At 37.5% G+C, this 21,929-nt stretch overlaps 1 protein-coding gene across 6 annotated transcripts in view; it reads left to right on the forward strand.

The window, feature by feature from the left end:
* Lrba (LPS responsive beige-like anchor protein) overlaps positions 1-21,929 on the forward strand; it is a 547,775-nt gene that overhangs the window by 50,075 nt on the left and 475,771 nt on the right. For all 6 annotated transcript variants that reach the window (XM_031374244.1, XM_031374245.1, XM_031374247.1 and 3 more), the window contains 3 exons: positions 8,566-8,797; positions 9,214-9,314; positions 15,890-15,985. In XM_031374244.1, the coding sequence (XP_031230104.1) occupies positions 8,566-8,797; positions 9,214-9,314; positions 15,890-15,985 (429 nt within the window). The remainder of the gene's footprint in view (positions 1-8,565; positions 8,798-9,213; positions 9,315-15,889; positions 15,986-21,929) is intronic.

Genomic DNA, 21,929 nt, shown 5'->3' on the forward strand with positions numbered 1-21,929 from the left:
GTGGTTGAGAACGCTGGCTGTTCTTCCAAAGGAAGGCGCTTCTTATCTTTGTTAAGAAGGTTTGTGTTCATGAGAGGCAGTCTGTATGTGCGTGTTGCTGGTAGATCCAACTCAAATGGTATTTCTGTCTTTGTTTTGAGTTGAGAAGCACAAAATTGTGTTCACTTTGAAGCATTTAATATCCAGAGAAATTATGTGGACATAGTTTGTTTTTTGTTGTTGTTTAAAATTACAGATATTTCCATAATAGTTACAAGGTTATTAAAATTTCCTATTTTATGTTGAGAAGGCTATGGTAGCTTGTATTTTGTATAAATTGGTGAATGCCCTCTAAATTGGCAAATTTTGTGTTTAAAGTTGTTTATGCTATTCTATTCTACTTTTTCTGTCAAGCCCCTCCCCCACCCTAATACACAATTTTTTTTTTTTTTTTTGAGACAGGGCTTTAAAAATGTTTCATTCTAGCAGTTTTGATACTGGCAATTTTGATTTTTGGCTTGCTGCTTTGTTTCTCCAAAGCTATTCAATTATATTGATATATTCAAATAACCTTTTTATTTCACTGATAACTTTCTGTTGCTTTCCTGCTTTTGGTTGTGTCGGTGTCTGCTCATTGTTATTTCTTATCTTTTGCTTCCTTCTGGCTAATTTTGCTTTTTTAAAAAGCTAGGTTTTCAGAAAAATTTAAATTGAAAATAAAATTATTTTCCTACAAGTATATCCTGGTCATGGGTTTTTCCTTTCTCATCTCCTCCCAGCTCCTCCCTACCTCCTCACCCCCGATGCCTTCTTTTCTCTCTCTTTTTTTGGAGTTTTATTATTTATTATTTTTATGTGTATGTGTCTCTGTGTGTGCCCAAGGAGGTCAGAGAGGTGTTAGCTTGAGTTTCAGGCAGTTGTGAGTTGTTTGATGTGAGTGCTGGGAATCAAATTCAGGTTCTCTGTAAGACCAATGTATGCTCTTAACCACTGAGCCATTTCTCCAGCCCCCTACCCCTATCTCTTAAGAAAACAAATAGACAATATAAAAGACAAACAAGGAAAAACAAAACTATCACACTAACAAAAAAAGGAAAATCAAAAGAAAGCTCAAGAAACGAACACACACATACACACATATGCACACACACACACACACACACATATACATATGTTTAATCCTCAGACTGTTTAGTATTACTTGCAGATAAATGATTTCAGGGATTGGTATTGGTTTTGTTCCTTATTTCTTTAGCTGTGTGGATATGGGGACACATGAGATTGCTCTTTTCTAGGTTGGCATGTCCAGTGATAGTGTGCTTTTTCAGGTCTTGTTTATGCAGCCATACTGCTGAGGTGTTGTCATGGGTGATGTTTCCCTGTCATTTTTAGGACATACATTCTCACTGCAGATTTCCTAATCCTCTGGCTCTTAAATTTTTGCTCTCCCTACCCCCATGTTCTCTGAGCCTTGGGTATGATAGTTATGTATGTATCAATTGTGGTTTTTCTGTAATGGTCTCTGTTGCAAAGAGAAACTTCTCTCATGAGTGATGAGAGTTATGCTTATCTGTGGATTTAAAGATAGAGATGTATAACATGGTTTGGAATTATGCTGGCTTAGTGAAGTGGCGGTAGTAGGTTCTCTCATTTGAGAGGATGTTTGACTTAGGTAGTTGACTAGGTTTCCAATACCAGGCATGATTTGTTTTTCCTGTTGAGTGGGTTTTAAGTCTAATTAGAGAGGTAGTGGTTACCATCAGATGTGAGTGCCACTATTGTGCTGTTAGGGTTATTGTACCTCACCAGTAACTGTAGTTGGTGGGTGTTACAGCTCTGTAGAGCTTAGTTGCTTCTTTCCCTTGGAATCTTGCACAGCACTTTCTAGTACTCTGAAAGATAGCATTTAGGGAGACATTCTCTCTCTCTCTCTCTCTCTCTCTCTCTCTCTCTCTCTCTCTCTCTCTCTTTGTTTTTTTCGAAACAGGGTTTCTCTGTGTATTCCTGACTGTCCTGGAACTCACTCTGTAGACCAGGCTGGCCTCAAACTCAGAAATCCACCTGCCTCTGCCTCCCAAGTGCTGGGATTAAAGGCGTGAGCCACCACTGCCCGGTGGGAGGAGACTTTCAAGTTAGATCAATCTTGGATCCTTTTGGTCTTTTGTCAGAAATAGCAATAGCAGCTAACCTTCAACCTGTGTAAAACAACCAAGGGGAACATCAATAATCTGTATTGTTATGGAGGTTTCTAGGACTCTCCTAACCAAGAATTCAAAAGGGGGTTTCTTATGCCTAATATTGGGGTTTTTTTTTTAGTCTACATCTCTTGGGTGGAGTATTGTCAGCCTAAATGGGATAGCTTCATTTAAACTAAGTCATTCTCTCTCCCCTTCTTTCTCTCCTTCCCCTTCCACCCTCTCTGTCTCTGTGTCTCTCTGTGGGCGTTTGTGTTTTGTGTGCATGCGTGTTAGAGTTATTTTTAGCTTTTTGAGAATTCTCCACGCTGATTCCCGTAGTGGCTCCACCAGTCACACCAACACTAAATAAGGCTTCCCCTTTCCCCATATCCCTTCTAGCATTTCTTGTTAATCTTAGCCATTCTGACTGGGGTAAGATGAAATATCAAAAATTTGCATTTCCCTTATTGCCATGGATAACGAATACTTTTGAGATGCTTATTTCTTAAATTTTTGATTTATTTTTTATTTTATGTGTATAGTTGTTTTGCCTGTGACTGTATACCACATGCATGTAGTGCCTGCAGAGCACAGAAGTCAGATCTCCTGTTACAGATGGTTGTGAGCTAGCTGTGTGTGTCCAGAATTGCACCCTCATCATCAGGAGTGAGATGCTGGGATCTGTATGCTTCAGGATTCCATTCTGTCATCAGATTTCTCCTGGCAGATGAACCTGGCTGGTGTGATTATTGCATCTGAAGTACCACTCTGTCATTAAACCCAAGCATAAGTCTGTGAAATCAGGGACTCTTCTTGCAATTAATTAATTTTTTACATGTATGCATCTTTTGCCTGTGTGTGTGTCTGTACACCATGTGTACCTGATGCCTTTGAGGCCAGAAGATGGGCTTGGATCTCCTGGAGCTGTAGTTACATATGACAGCAAGCCATCATGTGAGTGTTAAGAACCGAGCCCTAGCCTGGCGGTGGTGGTGCAGGCCTTTAATCCCAGCACTTGGGAGGCAGAGGCGGGCAGATTTCTGAGTTAGAGGTCAGCCTGGTCTACAGAGTGAGTTCCAGGATAGCCAGGGCTACACAGAGAAACCCTGTCTCAAAAAAAAAAAAAAGAAAGAAAAAAAGAACCGAGCCCTGGTCCTGTGGAAGAGCAGCCAGTGTTCTTAATTGATAAGCTATCCTTCCCTCCCTCCCAATAACAACTCCTCCAAGTGTTTAAAAGACAAAGTCTCACTATGCACCCTTGGGCAACTTGAAACTTGTTAGCTATACTGTGTTGACCTTGAACTCAGAGAGATCTTCAACTAGAATCTTAAAAAACTAAACCCATTTTCTTCCATTCAGAAATTTTCTGCTTTCCATGAATCTTTTGCCTGCAAACATTTTGAAAAAGGTGAAGCATAAAGGTTTGCTATTTTGGGGTTGACGAACTTCTTAAAATTTAAAGCTCTTTTCTTCCAACTGGATTTCAAGAAAATATGTACTTTTTTTTTTTTAAAGAAATGTACAATGAATATATGGTTTAGAAAGTAAAAACCTAGGCAGAGGTAGTGGATTTCTGAGTTCGAGGCCAGCCTGGTCTGCAGAGTGAGTTCCAGGATAGCCAGGGCCACACAGAGAAACCCTGTCTCAAAGAACCAAAAAAATAAAAAGAAAGAAAGTAAAAACCGTTTTTAACTCAGTCTTTCAACATAGCTAACACTAACAGTCTTTGGGACTTTTCATGTAGAACTACTATCATATGTAATACATAAAATGATATATTTATTCAAGGAATGGATAAAATACCCCCTCCCCAAGGGCTATTACCCTTTCAAAGTTGAAAACAAATAGCAATCTAGAAGGAATTTCTGATACAAGACAGATGCAATTTTTTTTTTTTTTCAAGACAGTGTTTCTCTGTGTAGCCCTGGCTGTCCTGGAACTCACTCTGTAGACCAGGCTGGCCTCGAACTCAGAAATCCATCTGCCTCTGCCTCCCAAGTGCTGGGATAAAAGTGTGCCACCACTGCCTGGTCAGATGCAAAATTTTTAAGTGCTTCATTTTTCATTGACAATTAATTTTAGTAGAGTCCATGGTGTACACACCTACATGTTCACACACATTAAACAAATAACTATAATAAAGCACAGTGACAGATGCATTTTTCTCGGGTATGTAACTTCTAAGAAACTTTAACTTTAACCATATACATTAGTTCAGTCAGTATAGTGGAGAGACCAAAAAAACAATAGTGATTTGTGAAGAGTAGGCGTGTACTTGTCCTGTTGACTGCTGTGGTGATTCTGTAATGTTCAGGATTCATGGATATCGTTGCATTGTCATTTTCACCATGGAATGAATGCTTAGCTTCTGACATGGCCCCTCCAGTGATTGCCATTGTTTATGTATCTTATGTACTATGAAGGCAGACAGTTGGGAAGACTGGTCATATTCTCCCTCTCTCTCTCTTATTTATTTATTTATTTTTTAAAAGAGTAATGCCAAAGCTGAGATAGATAGAAGGGTTGTGATGTTGAGGTCAGCCTAAGAAAATAATGAGTTCAAGTCACGTCTGAGGGTGTTACTGCTATGAACGGACACCATGACCAAGGCAAGTCTCATAAGGGACAACATTTAATTGGGCTGGCTTACAGTTCAGAGGTTCAGTTCATTAGCATCAAGGTGGGGACATGGCAGTATCTAGGTATGCATGATGCAGGCAGAGATGAGTTTTACACTTTCATCTGAAGGCGGCTAGGAGAATACTGACTTCCAGGCAGCTAGGATGAGGGTCTTAAAGCCCACACCCACAGTAACACACCTACTCCAACAAGGTCACACCTTCTAATAGTGCTACTTCCTGGTCTGAGCCATATCCAAACCATCACAAGTTGGAACTCTAGTTTGCCCTAACTCTGTGTTAGTATCTTTTATGTATCCTGCTCACTTCAAAAATGTGTTTAGTTTTTTGAAAGTGCTAATCTCTAGTTACCCCGTTTTCCTGTAAGAATGTGATACTCTACATGGAAAGAAACTATATTCATAGTTTATTTTCTCTTTTCTTTCTTTTTTGAGGGCTTGTTTTATATATAAACAAACTCAGAATAAAAGTAATTTAGACATTATTGAACAAGTCACAAGAAATAGAGCAATATTCAGTTAGTGGCAGAGGCTGAGATTATGCTCTGCTCAGTGTTCCTGTTACATGGTGCTCTTGTCCTGTCTATGAGGAGAAACTTAACACGCTCACATTGAGTTGTCTAGAGTAAGCACAGCTGCCCTGTGGAGTAGCAGGGTGTTGAGTTACCGTCTTCTAGCTTTATAAATCTTTTGAAGAGAAGATGCTTATTTTTCATTTTCCTGTGTTTTTTTTTTTTTAATTTTTGAGCATGTAAGTGACTTACTTTAGTGACCAATTTTAGGTTAAGGCATTTTATTAATAAAAAAATTTGAGAAGAAATAGCCATGCTTGAATCAAGGTCTTAGTACAAAAGTGGTAAAGGTTCATTTGAATTCTTTGAATAAAATGCTTTAAAAGGTCTATAATCATATACATTAAACTGTGACCTGTATAAAACATGTTATGCCACCCTGAAGGTTGCTATAAAAATTGTTTATGAAGTTCATGCAGGACTAAAATATGTTGAAATGGAGAGTTTTGAAAAATGTTCTATAAAGCAGAGGAGACCAAATCATGCTAAAACGCAGGAAAAGACTATACATCAGTTTCCAGGCTACATTATTCAAAAAAATACAACCATAAAAAGGTAATAAGATTACATTTTCACATTTCATGGCTGGTAAAGTGCATTAGGCTGCTCAGATATTCATAACTCCCTGTGACATTTGGAAGATTACATTTTGGAGTGCAGAGCCATTACTGCCTCTCAGATAATAACCCACGATGCCTGGGCCTGGGCATGATACCCGTCATTGGAGACAAATTTCTGTTTTGAAGGTTGATCAGCTTCAAATAACTATTAGAAAGGGTTAACCTGACATACTGTAGGCTCTCTGCTTGGATTTTAGGTATAATAGATATGCATACATATAGTATATCAAATATGCCATGCATTTGTATGTACAAATTTCAGTCATCAATTTTCTCCTTGAAAGTCATATCTTCTAATATTTAATGCAATGGAAAAATATTTAAAACATCTGTCTGCATATTGCTTTCACACTATAAGCTCAGTTTAGAAGCTAGTGAAATATTTGGGGCCTTTTTGGAAATTACTTCCCAAATTAATTCTATGGCTTCTTGGAAGGATGGTTGTGGCTGATAATGTGTACAGATCAGAGTGAAAGATGGATGTAAGGAATACTAAGGTGAAGGTAAGGTCTCTCAAGTTTGTTGCAATGAGGATTTTGTCCTATTTAGTTCTACCTAGAAGACATACAATTGTTGAAGAAATTTTCACAGTATTAGAACTCTCTCTGTATTTATTATTTTTGTAGTAAGTTGTTCCTTTATGTTGGTTGGTTTATCTACATATTGTTGGTGTGCATTTGAGGCAGTGCCATTGGTTACCTAATTGAGAACTTTCAGTTTCTGTCTACTAGTTGCTGAAGTTGTCTTCCTTACTGTTATGTCTGAATGATTTTCCTAAGACCTTTTCTCTTTCTGCTTTCCTCTCCTTAAACAGTGGTTTTAGGATAATGTATTGTTACTATGTGTAGCTCTGTATAGGGTTGTTGGTGTTTTATGGCTTTGGGGATTTATTGCTCATTTGCTGCCCTCCTGAGACTTTATAGTACTTTCTGACCAGAAGTTATTCTTATGCTCAAAGAGGTTATGTTTTAATCTTACATTCTATTTCTATGTGGACTTCCACAGATACCATACCCATTCCCTCAACTGCGCCTGTTTCCCCTTGCCCATAGTACATTTTATTATGTACACTATTAGGGATATGGAATTTTTATAACATACATGATTTTTATTTGTCTCTTTAATATTAATTTTGTGAACAAATGTGAGGTTTTGGTCATATGTCATGGTGTCATTTGTAGTCATTATATTTTTTGCTTTGTCCCAAACCTTACTTTTTAAATTTTATTTTAGGAAGTAATTTATATTTACAACATGAATTATGAACAGTTTTCTCTAGGGCATAATTATATTTTGATTTCATGATATTTTTGTGTATGTACTTAAGTATCCCCTCCCCCAAGTTACTGATTAAGCTCAGAGTCTTATACATACTAGGTGAGCACTCTATCACTGAACTATAGACCCTGGTCAGAATTTTAATTTATATTAAGTTTATCAGTGAGAAGTCCAGAAGTCTTAACAAAATCTTTTTTCTTATTAGTTAATTAATTAATTTTTTGAGACAAGGTCTTTGGTAGTCCAGGTTAATCTTGGATTCACTATTTAGCGATGGATCATCTTGAAATAATTAATTCTTTCTTTTTTTCTTTCTTTCTTTCTTACTAGATAGGGTCTGACTGGTTGGGTAAATAGATCAGGCTGGCCTTGAACTTAGTGAACTGCTCACCTTTGCCCTCTGGAATGCTGGCAAAGGGTGTAACACCATACCACCATGCCTGGACTTGTTTAATTAGTTCACTTTTATTTTATATGGATGCATCTTTTGTCTGCATGTGTGTAAGAATTCTGTGTGTGTGTGTGTGTGTCTGGTGTGCTCTGAGGCAAGAAGAGGGTGCCCAATCACTTGGACTTGGAGTTAGGAATGGTTGTATGTCAGCTGTTATGTGAATGCTGGGACCCAAACCTAGACTCTCTGTGATAATATATAGTGCTGTTAACTTCAGAGCTTCCTCTCCAGTCCTGACCTTGAACTCTTGATCTTCCTATTCTCAAGCACTGGGATTAGTGTCATCTGGCCTAAAGAGCTTAGAAAAGCTCTTACCTCTCAAGTTTATAAAATATTTTCCTATCATTTCATGCAGCTGGTAGTGGCTTTCTTAAGTTACTCTATATTTGTTATTTTGAAATTATTTCATTTTTTATATTCTAAGTCTTAAGCCCCTTTGTGCTATCTAGATTTAAAAATTTCTTCAGAGAATTTATATTTTGGAGATTTAAAAAAAGTTGACTAAGGGCTAGAGAAAAAAAAAAAAGTTGACTAAGGGCTTAGAGGTCAAGAGCACTGACTGCTCTTCCAGAGGTCCTGAGTGCAATTCCCAGCAACCACATGGTAGCTCACAACATTTGTAAAGGGATTCGATGCCCTCCTCTAGTGTGTCTTAAGACAGCAGCTATATATATGCACTCACATATATACAATAAATAAATCTTTTTAAAAAAAGTTGACTTTTGTTGTTAGAGGGTATGGCGTGATGCAAATGGGTAGTCATTGCTAATTTAAAGTTTAGAAGCAATTGATAATGGTAATGGATATAGAATAATGCCTTGAAATCTGTTTTCATTTGCTTTCCCTGAAGCTGGTAGGAGGACAGTTTGATTTGGAGATGAACTTCATTATCCAAGAAGGCGAGAGTATCACGTGCATGGTGGAGTTACTGGAAAAGTGTGACATTACTTGTCAAGCAGAGGTCTGGAGCATGTTTACAGCCATTCTGAAGAAAAGCATACGAAACCTTCAAGTCTGCACAGAAGTAGGCCTCGTGGAAAAAGTACTTGGGAAAATTGAGAAAGTTGACAGTATGATTGCAGGTATAACTTTTTCTTGTATGTAAGGAAATAGTTTGATTCTTAAATATTGTATCTTTAAAATTTGTTTTAGCAATTTTTTAAAAAAATTACATGATTATATAGCATGTTATCTGTTTAAAATATTACTCATTATTTTAAGTGTGTGTCTGTGTGTGTGTGTGTGTGTATGTGTGTGTGTGTGTAGGAATGTATGCGTGTGTAATGCCTATAGAGGGCAGAGGTCTCAGATATTCTCGGAGCTGGAGTTTTAACTCAGGTCCTCTGGAAGAGCTCCTAACCAGTGAGCCATTTTCTTAGCCCCATGGCATGTATCTATACCTCTTGTATTCAGACTTGCAAGTGAGTCGTGTATTTTAATTCTTTATCTCTAGAAATAGTAATAGCTCACATATTTCCTTTTGTTTGTTTTTTCTCAGATCTTCTCGTTGACATGTTGGGAGTGCTGGCCAGCTATAATTTGACAGTTAGAGAACTGAAGCTTTTCTTCAGTAAACTTCAAGGAGATAAAGGACAATGGGTAAAAAGAACAAGTGCAAATCAAACATCCTAAGCCCCTGATGCTCTAGTATTTGGAAGTTCCCCTTCCAAGCACAGTTGTAGCTTAAAAAGCGACTGACATTATTCTACATGTGGGGAAGCCATCAGTCAAAATATCATTTTTTTTATGCATGGCTGCTTTTGTTTGGGTGTCTTAGGGAGACGACTAATTTGATCCTTGTTAAATTAGTGTTTTAGAACTATATATCTTTTATTTATTGAAGTTGAAAATGTGTTCTGTAGCATCCAGTTTCCTTCTGTTCTGAGTGGTAGTGGTCCTTCAATTAGAACAGCATGTTCAGGGAGCCGGGGCTTTGCAGGTTAGAGCCATCCTGTTTAGATGTGATTGATTTGATGGGCTCTTGTAATGAGTGGTGGGGAACTTGCTTTGAATCCCGGGTACCTTATCAAAAGCAATTTTACTAATTTTTTTTTTTTAGCGGAATACTAGTAAATGTTTGCTCCATTTTTGTTTCTAGCCATTAGTGACTTTTAAAGATTTTTGTCTTTAGTTCAGCCAACTGTCTTATAATTTTTAGGTCTTACTACATTTAATCTGTATTTGTTATCTACAATTTGTCATGTTAGAATTTATATCCTTTAGCTTATATATTGCAAACTCCAGTTCTCTGGTGCTTTTCAAATGGTTTATATTGATGGTAACTAAACTTTATTATGGTCCTGTGTAAAAAAAACATGCGTTTACATTATTAGTTTTTCCTTTTTGTGGTTTTAAATTTTCATCAAATTTTGAAAACAATTTGTCTTTATTTCTAAGAATAGTACTTCCTTTATTCTTCATTTTGTCTTCATCTAGGGCATCAAACTTTAGGTAACTTTAATCTTTATTAAATTAAACATTTTTTAAAAAGATTTTTTCCCTCATTTTCTGTACTTGGGGTTGGATAGCTCAGAGCCTTACGCAGGTGCCTGTTCACTGAGCTACACTGGTACATCGGTAGCACCTAATATCTCTTGTGTCCTGCAGATCACTGAGATCTGCTCGCTTGTTTTTCTTCTTTTCTTCATTTCTTTCTTTTCTTTTCTGTCTTATTTTTGAGCTTATTTATTTATTTATTTATTTATTTTGGTGTTTGTTTATGTGTGTGCATCTGCTTGTGGAGTCCAGAGGACAGCCTAGGTGGTGTTCCTCAGGTGCTATCTAATTGTTACTGTATTGAGATCTTTTACTTTCCTGGAACATACCAAGTAGGCTAGGTTGGCTGGCCAGGGCATCTGTTTATCTCCACTTTTCCATTGCTAGGCTTATGAACATGGACTACCACACCTTGTTCTCACTAACTCTCCTTTCCCTCCTTCCCCTCCCCTCTCCCCTCCTCCCCCTCCCCTCCCTCCCCTCCCCTCTCCTCTCTCTCTTTCTTTTTTAAATTAATTAATTAATTTTTTTTTTACACTCCATATTTTATCCCCCTTCACTCTCCAACTGTTCTACATCCTGTATCCCCTCCCCACACTGCTCCCTCAGTCTCCATGTGGATTTCCCCATCCCCCACTCCACCTGACCTCTAAACTCCCTGGGGCCTCCAGTCTCTTGAGGGTTAGGTGCATCATCTCTGAATGAACACAGACCTGGAAGTCCTCTCCTGTGTGTGTGTTGGGGGCCTCATATCAGCTGTTGTGTGCTGTCGGTTTGGTGATCCAGTGTTTGAGAGATCTTGGGGGTCCAGATTAAGACTGCTAGTCCTCCTGAAGGGTCGCCCTTCTCAGCTTCTTTGAGCCTTCCCTAATTCAACAACAGGGGTCAGCTGCTTCTGTCCATTGGTTGGGTGCAAATATCTGCATCTGACTCTTTTAGCTGTTTGTTGGGTCTTCCAGTGTGTGGTCATGCTAAGTCCCTTTTTGTGAGTGCTCCATAGCCTCAGTAATAGTGTCAGGCCTTGGGACCTCCCCTTGAGCTGGATCCCACTTTGGGCCTGTCACTGGACCTTCTTTACCTCAGGCTCCTCTCCATTTCCATCCCTGTAATTCTTTCAGACAGGAACAATTATGGGTCAGAGATGTGGCTGTGGGATGGCAACTCCATCCCTCACTTGATGTTCTGTCTTCCTGCTGGAGGTGGGCTCTATAACTTCCCTTTCCCTACTGTCTGGCATTTCATCTAAGGTCCCTTCCTTTGAGTCCTGAAAGTCTCTCACCTCCCAGGTCCCTGGTTCATTCTGGAGGGTCCCCCCAACCTCCTACCTCCTTAGGTTGCCTGTTTTCATTCTTTCTGCTGGCCCTCAGGGCTTCAGTCCTTTTCCCTCACTCAATCTCAGATCAGATTCTGCCCCCCTCCCCACCACTTTCCCTCCCAGGTCCCTCCCTCCCTCCCCACTTGTGATTGCTTTCTTCTCCTTCCCAAAACAGGGTCCCATTATAGCTGGCCTGAAACTTACTATGTAGACCAGGCTAGTTCCAAACTCAGTTATCTGCCTGGCATGTGCCACCATGCCTAGCTATGCACATTGTCTTTAAAATGTGGATTCTGGGGACTGAACACAGGTCTTCATACCTGTGCTCCAATCGCTTTACTCACTAAGCTGTCTCTCCAGCTTCCCTCCACCTCAAATTTCTTTTATGTTCATACTTTCCTTTCAGTTCTTGACAGTGCTAATAATGCAATGATGAGAATGATAATAGTATTAGCAAGTGTCCTTACCCGCATGGTTCTGTAATTAGACCAATTTCCAGAACAGTATTTTATCCATTGATTTTTTTCCTTGTTATAGGTTACCTTTTATGACATAGTTAGATAAGGCAAATTATATGTTGTTGTCATGTTTTTTGTTAAGATTATTAGGCTATTTGTAGAGCCATGTATGAATTTCTTCAAGATAACTTTTGTTTTTTAAGACTAGTTTTAAATCTTCCCATTTCGATTTAGAATGGCTTATTACACTAGGACTGGTTCTCCCTGTTAGTGAAGCCTAGCTCCTTCAAGATCACTGCCTGATCCATGGAGCACGAGGTGATTTGTCGTTCCATCTCTTTAGTCAGGATGTTTTTGACTTGGAGCTGCCAGTGTCTTGGCCCCACCTTGTTCCCCATAATGTTGTGACTGAGCCAGGCTTCTGGAGCTGTTCCTCTGAGCAGTGCCTTCATCCGTAGCACTCTGTCCTTTAACTCTCAAAACCGACTACTTGGGTTTCATTCTTTGCCACTCCATGATGCCTTCATATGCTGTTTGGGTGCCACTCTGTGCAGTGATATGTTGACTTCAGAAAAATGTTTTAGTGTGTTTTCATTTCTAGATGGGCATGGTCTTAATGTGCCTCTTTTTCCATGTCAGAAAATGATTTTTGTTGCATACATTTGTACAGTTTATTCTTCTTTATGGTGCTGTTTGTAAGTGTAGTCCTTATTTATGTTATATCAGGAGCAGGCAGTGTACTGTTTTTGTTTTATGTGTAACTTATTCTGAATATATAATTAATACTTTATGTAATAAAGTATTATAAAAAGTAAGAACATGGAAATCGTGAAGGTTGTGGACAGATATTTTTATAGACATGGAAGTTTATATATACAGAATAATTAATGGGGATATTTATGTAAAAATACTGACCTGTTATCTTTTGTCTATTGTATTATGGATTCATAATATAATGATGATGAGCAGAGTTGGATAACTCTGGTTAATAAACCTTGTGTGTTTGGTTGGACTGAACATCAGGGGAGTTAAAGTGAACAGAAATCTAGTGCTGCTCAGTCACATCAATATACTGTATCCAGTGAATTAGCTAAGTGCCTACTTATAGCTCCACAAGGAAGTGTACATGAAGATGCTCAGCTGAACATTGCTTTTGAAAAATATGTTAATTCTTTGAAAACTTTGTAGGTGTATACATGCATTTTGATTTTATTTACCCCTACTACATCCCTCCAACTCACCTTAGAACCCAATTTTTGATAGCAGTGAATTGTCAGCATGCGTGTTCATCGTGAAGACAGTGGCTAGGTGAAATATACAATGTGTTCAGATTATTTTAAACACACTTTTTATTCTTTAACAATTCCATACATGTATACAATCTATTCTGATCATCTTTATCCCCCATTACTCTCTATTATCTAGAATTAAATATTGTATAGCAATTAAAAACCAGTGCACAGAACTGCAAAGGGCGGTAGCTGCAAGGTCCCACCCTAACTAGGAAGGTGTTTCCAGCTCAGGCCTGTGGGGAAAAGGGACGTGAGCGTTCTCCAGTGGGCAGTCCCTGGATATAGCACCCACAGCCCAGGGCAGGCGCCATACTCAAGAATAGTGCACTCGCTTAAAGTGAGCTCTTTTTTTTTTCAGTGTATGTGTGTTTTGGTTTTATTTTTACCATCTTTGTGTTACTGTTTTTTTCATTGTTATTTGTTTTGATTTTCATTTTTTCATTAGATTTTTGTTATTGAAGAGTGGGGAATGAGAACACTTGAAGCTAGGTTATTATCGAGGTGTGAAGGATAAGGGAGAAGTTGGGGGAGGAGAGTCAAAGTCAAGATATATTTTATTGAAAAAACACTATATGGAAAAGATAAATAAATGCAAAAACATAGGAAGAGAGTAATCAGTCAGCCGAATGATATATGTAATATAAAGCCCTTTAAATTCTCTTTTCTCTTTACATTTGTGTGTGTGTGTGTGTGTGCATGTGTATGCACACATATACCATTATGATGTTTGATGGTTAGAGGACAACCTGTAAGAGTTGGTTCTCTCCTTCTACTGTGCGAGTCCTGGGGATTGAACCCTGGTTCAGTCTTGGCAGCAGGCACCTTTAATCTGCTGAGACACTTTACAGAAACATTTTTGACAGACTACATAACACCAATATTAGACATGTTAATATAGGTGCTTACGTTAAGGAAGACAATCAGAATAGGCTTAAAAGATAAAGGTAAACAAATAAACTACCAATTCTTTATAATTATACATGCCAGCTACTTCTGCCTTTGACTTTGATAGTAGTAGGGTGAAAAATCCCCAAATCTAAGTCTACACACAAATCAATAATTTTTACATGTGGAGTGAGTGCACCGATGATCATGGTTATTTGTAATATGAAAAATGACAATTTTTAAAAAAGGCCTTCCAGTGTAGTATCCTATAACAATGTCTGGGGGAGGTTATCCTATTTTTTTTTATTTTTTTATTTTTGTTGATTCACTGACAGGAAGAGAAATTTGGGGGAATGATTTCTCTAAATAGAAATACTGTCATATTCCAATTATATTTGCTATTGCCGTTATTTTTTGTTACTTTATTTTTTTTGGAATATATTTAAAAATGAATGTGATTGCAGTTACTTGTGATTAAGCTTACTTTTATAATTGAGTGCTCTGGTTGATTAAAAATTATTTCTTAGATTGAAGTTTTTCATTTACTACTAAGATAAAAGGTTACTAAACTTTAACATAGTAATAATAACTTAGACTAGTAAACAAAATAAGATGGAAGCAAGCCAATGATTTCACCTGTGGTTTGACCCTGTTTTCAGATTGTAATAAAGAAGAATGAATGTCCTATATTTTTACTGTATTTCCTTATGTACTGATTAAGATGGTAATGTGTATTTGATTGCCCCTGGCTTTCCTTATAAATATTAATGAGATTTTCATTTTAGTTCTTGATTGTTTCATGTACTAGATATTTTTGTGGGTCAAAGAAACATTAAAACAGGTATAATGTAATATACCCTTTATATATGCTGTGCATGTGAGACATATTGTAGAATGAAATATGCTAGGGAAATTTAATCAGTTCTCTGAGTTCAGGGAGGACTGCCCCAAGGAAGTGGACATTAAGATGAACTTTGAAGGGTATGAAGGATTTCCTTGGTTCACAGGAGAGTGAGGTAGGCTTAGTGAGCACATTTTAAACAAAAGGAATAGCTGTACTTAGGCAGTGTTGTAGGAAGAATTCTGTGAGAAGGCACAGTGGATAGAATGAAGCTGGAGATCCAGATCTGATCTGTAGGCCATTTTAAAGGCAGTCTCTATTAGAGACAGGAGAGTGAGGGCATACTGTAACTGGTCAAAGTATTATGGCTAAAATTATGGTCTTTAGAGTTAGACTGCATTCTGATCCTGTATGAGTTATTGTATGACCTGAAGCGTGCTCCTCTGCCTTAGAATCCTCCTCTGTAAAGTTAGGAAGATAACAGAACCACCTCATACGTTTGTCATGAAGTTAACATAGTTCGACTTTAAAATGTACCTTTGGCATTGGAATATAAGTAAGCACTATTTAGTATTTGTTAAATTAAGATGTATAAAGGAGTGGGTGGTAGTTTGAGGTAGTTTATGACTTACAAAGTTCAATTTTGAAGTGTTTGAGGTATGAATTGTTCATATTTACCAAGCAACAAATGTGTTGTATAGTACTACCAAAAAAATTAACAGAATTCATTATATCACTAAGATATTTGAAAATAGCATTGTTTGTTCTTCTATATACCTTTTAGTTCATAGTATTATTCAGTTATTTTTGTATATATTAAAGCATGACTGTTATTAAATGTTTTGTTTTATAGAGAACAGAATGATTAATAAAACATTCTTTCGTAGCCTCCACATGCTGGGAAACTGTTGTCTGTGTTAAAGCACATGCCTCAGAAGTACGGTCCTGATGCCTTTTTCAACTTTCCAGGAAAGAGTGCCGCAGTAAGTACCTGCGCCCAGGCAAACACTTGGCTCTCCTCCCAGTCAGCACAGGCTCTGTGTTAGGCGGAAGCTTTTCTGCCTGAGCTTACTCAGCCCTTAGAACAGTTCTCCCCTAGCTGTTTGAGAGACAGAGAAATTGATGCTTAAAATCTTTGGGGAAGCTGCCTGCTCAAAGCTTGGCGCGGTAAAGGGATAACAGTTTTCCTTTCATATATTGTTTTACTATTCCGTGAATTTTTCTTTGTAACTTTAGGTAGCTGCCAATGTGGAACACTTTGACTTTCTGTGTTTTTGAACATTTTGCTTTTTTTTTTTTCACACCTGATATGTAGAAAGAGTGACTCTTTGAAACTTAGGCATATTATTCTGCTTTGTAAGAAATTCTTATAAAAATACATGTATTTTTTTTTTGAGATAGGGTCTTTCTATACAGCTCCAGGATAATATTCAGACTTTCAGTAGCTCAGGCTATCCTCAAGTTGGAGCTCTTACTGCCTGAGTCTCTTGAATGCTGGGATTCCAGGTGTGTGCCACCACAGCTGGATATAATTTGTAAGCACACTATCACTGAGCTACATCCTTAGCCCTTTTATCTATTCTGTTCTTACTATTTTATAAATAAGATCATTATGTATCATAGTGATATTTGTAATATCAATTAAGTATTAAATTAGTTGGTCTGTACTGAATTATTTATAGAAGACCTTTAATCTTTTCTTTTCCTAAACTAGTCTTTCATTTATTACTTTGCTAACCATAAAAATCTGCCTGCTTGTTTAGTTCTATGTAGTTAGACACTGTCTGTTAAAAGATAATATACTTTAGAAGGATACTTGTAGTGTCTTGGTTCATGCATATAATTTCAAAATTTTGGAGATGTCGGTAGGAAGGTCAGTAGGTCAAGGTTATCTTCAGCTACATAGGGAATTCGAGATAAGTATGGGTTCTGTCAAGTCCTGTCTCAGTCAAATAAAATGAAACAAAACAAAACTAAATGCTTTAATGATATTTTCTTATTTTGTTTTGCTTTTGTCTGGCCTTGTTGCCCAAGCTAGCATCCCACTTAGAGTCCTATTTCCTTGGCATCATAAGTGTGTGAATCTGTAGGTATGTTTCATATCACTCAGTTGATTTGCAAAATTCAAATAGTAGAAGCATAGCATGCATGACTTTCTTTTAAAACTTTCATGGCTTTTTGCCTTTGTAAATTTTTTGTAAGTGTTTTAGTTTTGAAGGTTTCAGATAACTTTAGTCTCGCCATTGAGCTTATTATTTACCTCCAGTGTGCAAAAGTGTTCTCAAAAGAGTAGCCATTTTGTAGTGTATGAAATTAAGATTTATTGTTTTTAGTTCTCAGAGGTTGAAATCTGCCCATTTTGCTACTTGCATTTATCTTAAAAATAGGACAAGTTCAGCTGGATAGCTTTTGAAGTTTTAAGAGATTAGCTGTTTAAAATAAATAAGTTAAAATAACTTCAGGAACTCACTCTCTCTTTTTTATTTATTTATTTTTTTTTGAGACAGGGTTTCTCTGTGTAGCCCTGGCTGTTCTGGAACTTACTCTGTAGACCAGGCTGGCCTCAAACTCAGAAATCCACCTGCCTCTGCCTCCCAAGTGCTGGGATTAAAGGCGTGTGCCACCACCGCCTGGCTGGAAATTATCTTTAATGAAGCTCTCATGCCTAATCTCATGTTAGGTAAAAGAAACCTTAGCATACATTGAAAATAGAGTAGGTTTTGTTCAGTGCAACTTCATAGAAAATCAGCTGCTTTTAGTTTTGCAAGTATTATTACATAAATATGTTTCTGTAATGTTTCTCATGTTTTGGCATATTTAATACATATGAAAGAATATGTATGCATATATCACATGTACACAATGCTTATAAAGTTGAAGTTAATAACAAGGCTTGATTTCTCATCATAATGCAATAAAAGTTTAAAAAAATAACAAGGCTTGAAATATATAGTGTGAATTTTTTTTTAAGAAATTGAGACTAGGGCTGGAGAGATGGCTCAGCGGTTAAGAGCACTGACTCCTCTTCTGAAGGTCCTGAGTTCAAATCCCAGCAACCACATGGTGGCTCACAACCACCCGTAATGAGATCTAACGCCCTCTTCTGGTGCATCTGAAGACAGCTACAGTGTACTTAGATATAATAATAAATAAATCTTTAAAAAAAAAAGAAATTGAGACTATATTCTCATATCTTATAGTATATGGTATAGCATATAATTATAGTATACAATCTAAAGTATTAAGTGTTGAAAGTACCACAATCCATTTTAGAACATTTTTATCAATCCCTACACTTGGCACCAATTTACTTTCTGTTTCTCTGACTTTGTCAGGTCTGGACCATGAATATACATGATTATCATACAACATGTGGTCTATGGGCTTGATTTTTTTTTTTTTTTTTTTTTTTTTTTTTTTTTTTTAGTGTAATGTTCTCAAGATTCATTATATCATGACTTGTATCAGCAGTCTATTATTTCTTCTTATGGATTTTTACATTTTGTTGTGTGTACCTTTCACATTTAATTGCTCTTTACTTAATGGATATTTTGAATTTGTAACTCTTGGATTCTTGAAGACTAATGTAATGCAGAGCTTCTGTGTACAGTTGATTATATGGATATAAGCTTTTATTTCTACTGGTATAACCCTAGAATTGGCATTTCTGGGTTTTATGATCTCTGATTAGCACTTTGAAGAACTATTCTCCTTAACAGTGTTGGGAGGTTCCAGTTTCTTCCCTTGATGATGCTAATTAATGTTATACAGGGGATTCTTGTGTGTGTGTGGGATGTTGTCCCCAGTGCTGGGGAGCCAGCTGAGGGTTTTGTATATTCTAATAGAGTGCTACTTTACTGAAGTAGACCTCTATCCCTGTCATTGTGATTTTGGTTTATAAGTTCCTGATGACTAGCAGTATTGAGCATCTTTCCATGGTTTTATTGACTAGTAGTGTACCTGCAAATGAGATATGTATATGTGTGTGTATATATATGTACACACACACATACACACACACACATACACACACACACACACACACATATATATATATACACATATAGATTTTTTGGCCATGTATATGTTTAAATTTATTTTTATTTTATTGTATTTATTTTGAGACAGAGTCTTCCTATGTAGCTCTTGCTGGTTTGGAACTTGCCATGTAGACCAGCCCAGACTCAAACACATAAAGATCTTCCTGACTCTGCCTCCCTAGTGATGCAATTAAAGGTGTACATCTCCATGATCTGTCTGGCATTTGTCTTTTATTAGTGATTAATTGGAATTCATTGTATGCTTTGGATAATACTCCTTTATTAGGTACTCATTTTGGCAAATATTCCTCCCCATTTTACATCATGTCTTTTAAAATTTTAAAAGGTGCTTTTCAAAGCTTTGATGGAAACATATTATTGTAGTCCAGTTTATTTTTAAACACCATGTTTTGGGCAGGAACTGTGTAACCCAGTGAAGACCTTATCAAGTACAGAGTACATTGTAACATCTTTTCATGGGTTTTGAGTCTGGTAGTGTAGCATCCAACCTTGTTCTTAACTTTGGAAGCTTTTGTTGCTATTTAGAAACCCTTCCATCATATATTACAAATATATATACTTGTAATGTTTAATATATATATTAATAAGTGTGGCCATGACTTGTCTGTCACTTGCTTTGTAGATCAGGCTGGCCATTATCTCCCAGAGATCTACCTGCTTTTGCCTCCTAAGCATGTGTTACCATACCCAGCTAATGGTATATTAAAAAATTTAAACTAAGTGCTAAAACCACACATATAAAATGACTTATGAATATCATTTTGAAAATTATGTGAAGTAATCCTGTTTAGTTTTATATTTGTAATTTACAAAAATAACACACACTAACCCCCTCCTCCTTTTTTATTAGATATTTTCTTCATTTACATTTCAAATGTTTTCCCCTTTCCTGATTTCCCTCCCTCCCAGAAACACCCTATCCCATCCTCTCTCCCCCTGCTTCTATGAGGGTATTCCTCCACCCACCCACCCACTCCCACCTCCCCGCCCTCGATTCCCCTATACTGGGGCATTTATTGAGCCTTCATAGGACCAAGGACCTCTCCTTCAATTGGTGCATTACAAGGCCATCCTCTACTACATATACAGCTGGAGCCATGTATACTCCTTTGTTGATGGCTTAGTCCCTGGGAGCTTTGGGGGGTCTGGTTGGTTGATATTGTTGTTCTTCCTATGGGGTTGCAAACCCCTTCAACTCCTTCAGTCCCTTCTCTAAGTCCTCTATTATGGACCCCATGCTCAGTCCAATGATTGGCTGCTAACATCCGCCTCTGTATTTGTAAGGCTCTGGTAGGGCCTCTCAGGAGACAGCCATATCAGGCTCCTTTCAGCATGTACTTCTTGGTATCCACAATAGTGTCTGGGTTTGGTAACTGTATATGGGATGAATCCCCAGGTAGGACTGTCTCTGGGTGGCCTTTCCTTCACTCTCTGCTCTACACTTTATCTCCATATTTGCTCCTGTAAGTATTTTGTTCCCCTTCTAAGAAGGACTGAAGTACTCATACTTTGGTCTTCTTTCTTATTGAGCTTCATGTGGTCTGTGAATTGTATCCTGGTTATTTGGAGCTTTTGGGCTAGTATCCACTTATCAGTGAGTGCATACCATGTGTGTTCTTTTGTGATTGGGTTACCTCACTCAGGATGATATTTTCTAGTTCTATCCATTTGCCTAAGAATTTCATGATTCATCGTTTTTAATAGCTGAGTAGTACTCCATGTAAATATACCACATTTTCTGTATCCATTCCTCTGTTGAAGGACATCTGGGTTCTTTACAGCTCCTGGCTATTTTAAATAAGGCTGCTATGAACATAGTGGAGCATGTGTCCTTATTACATGTTGGAGCATCTTCTGTGTTTATGCCCAGGAGTGGTATAGCTGGATCCTCAGGTAGTACTATGTCCAATTTCCGGAGGAACCACCAAACTGATTTCCAGAGTGGTTGTACCAGCTTGCAATCCCACCAGCAATGAAGGAGTATTCCTCTTTCTCCACAACCTCACCAACATCTGCTGTCACCTGAGTTTTTCATTTTAGGCATTCTGACTGGTGTGAGGTGGAATCTCAGGGTTGTTTTGATTTGCATTTTCCTGATGACTAAGGATGTCGAACATTTCTTTAGGTGCTTCTTGGCCATTCGATATTCCTCAGTTGAAAATTCTTTGTTTATCATAGCAGAGGATGGCCAAGTCCGTCATCACTGAGAGGAGAGGCCCTTGGCCCTGTGAAGGGTCTATGTCCCAGTGTAGGGGAATGCCAGGGCCAGGAAGCAGGAGAGGGTAGGTTGGTGAGCAGGGGGAGGAGGGAGGGGACAGGTTTTTTTTTTTTTTTGCTTTTTTGTTTTTGGCTTTTTCGAGACAGGGTTTCTCTGTATAGCTCTGGCTGTCCTGGAACTCACTCTGTAGACCAGGCTGGTCTCGAACTCAGAAATCTGCCTCTCTCTGCCTCCCAAGTGCTGGGATTAAAGGTGTGTGCCACCACCGCCCGGCGTTTTTTGTTTTTTGTTTTTATTTTATTTTATTTTATTTTTCTTTTTTTTGGAGGGGAAACTGGGAAAGGAGATATCATATGACATGTAAATAAAGAAAATATCTAATAAAAAAAGATTACAATTTTGAAACCCTTAAAATAGTGAGGAACAACATTTAGTCATATTGACCAGTAAAAGAGACTAGTTGCTAATTTGAAATAATAAATAGTTTACCTTTACTCTTGATATTAGTATATTATCTATAATCTCTACTTAAATCTTTCATATATTTTATAAATACATTAATTATAATAAATGTCTCTTTCTTTACAATAAAAAAAGAAAATTCTTTGTTTAGATCTGTACCCCATTTGTCTTTTTTTTTTTTTTTTT

Source organism: Mastomys coucha, unplaced genomic scaffold (genome assembly GCF_008632895.1).
Source record: "Mastomys coucha isolate ucsf_1 unplaced genomic scaffold, UCSF_Mcou_1 pScaffold16, whole genome shotgun sequence".
Taxonomy (NCBI): domain Eukaryota; kingdom Metazoa; phylum Chordata; class Mammalia; order Rodentia; family Muridae; genus Mastomys; species Mastomys coucha.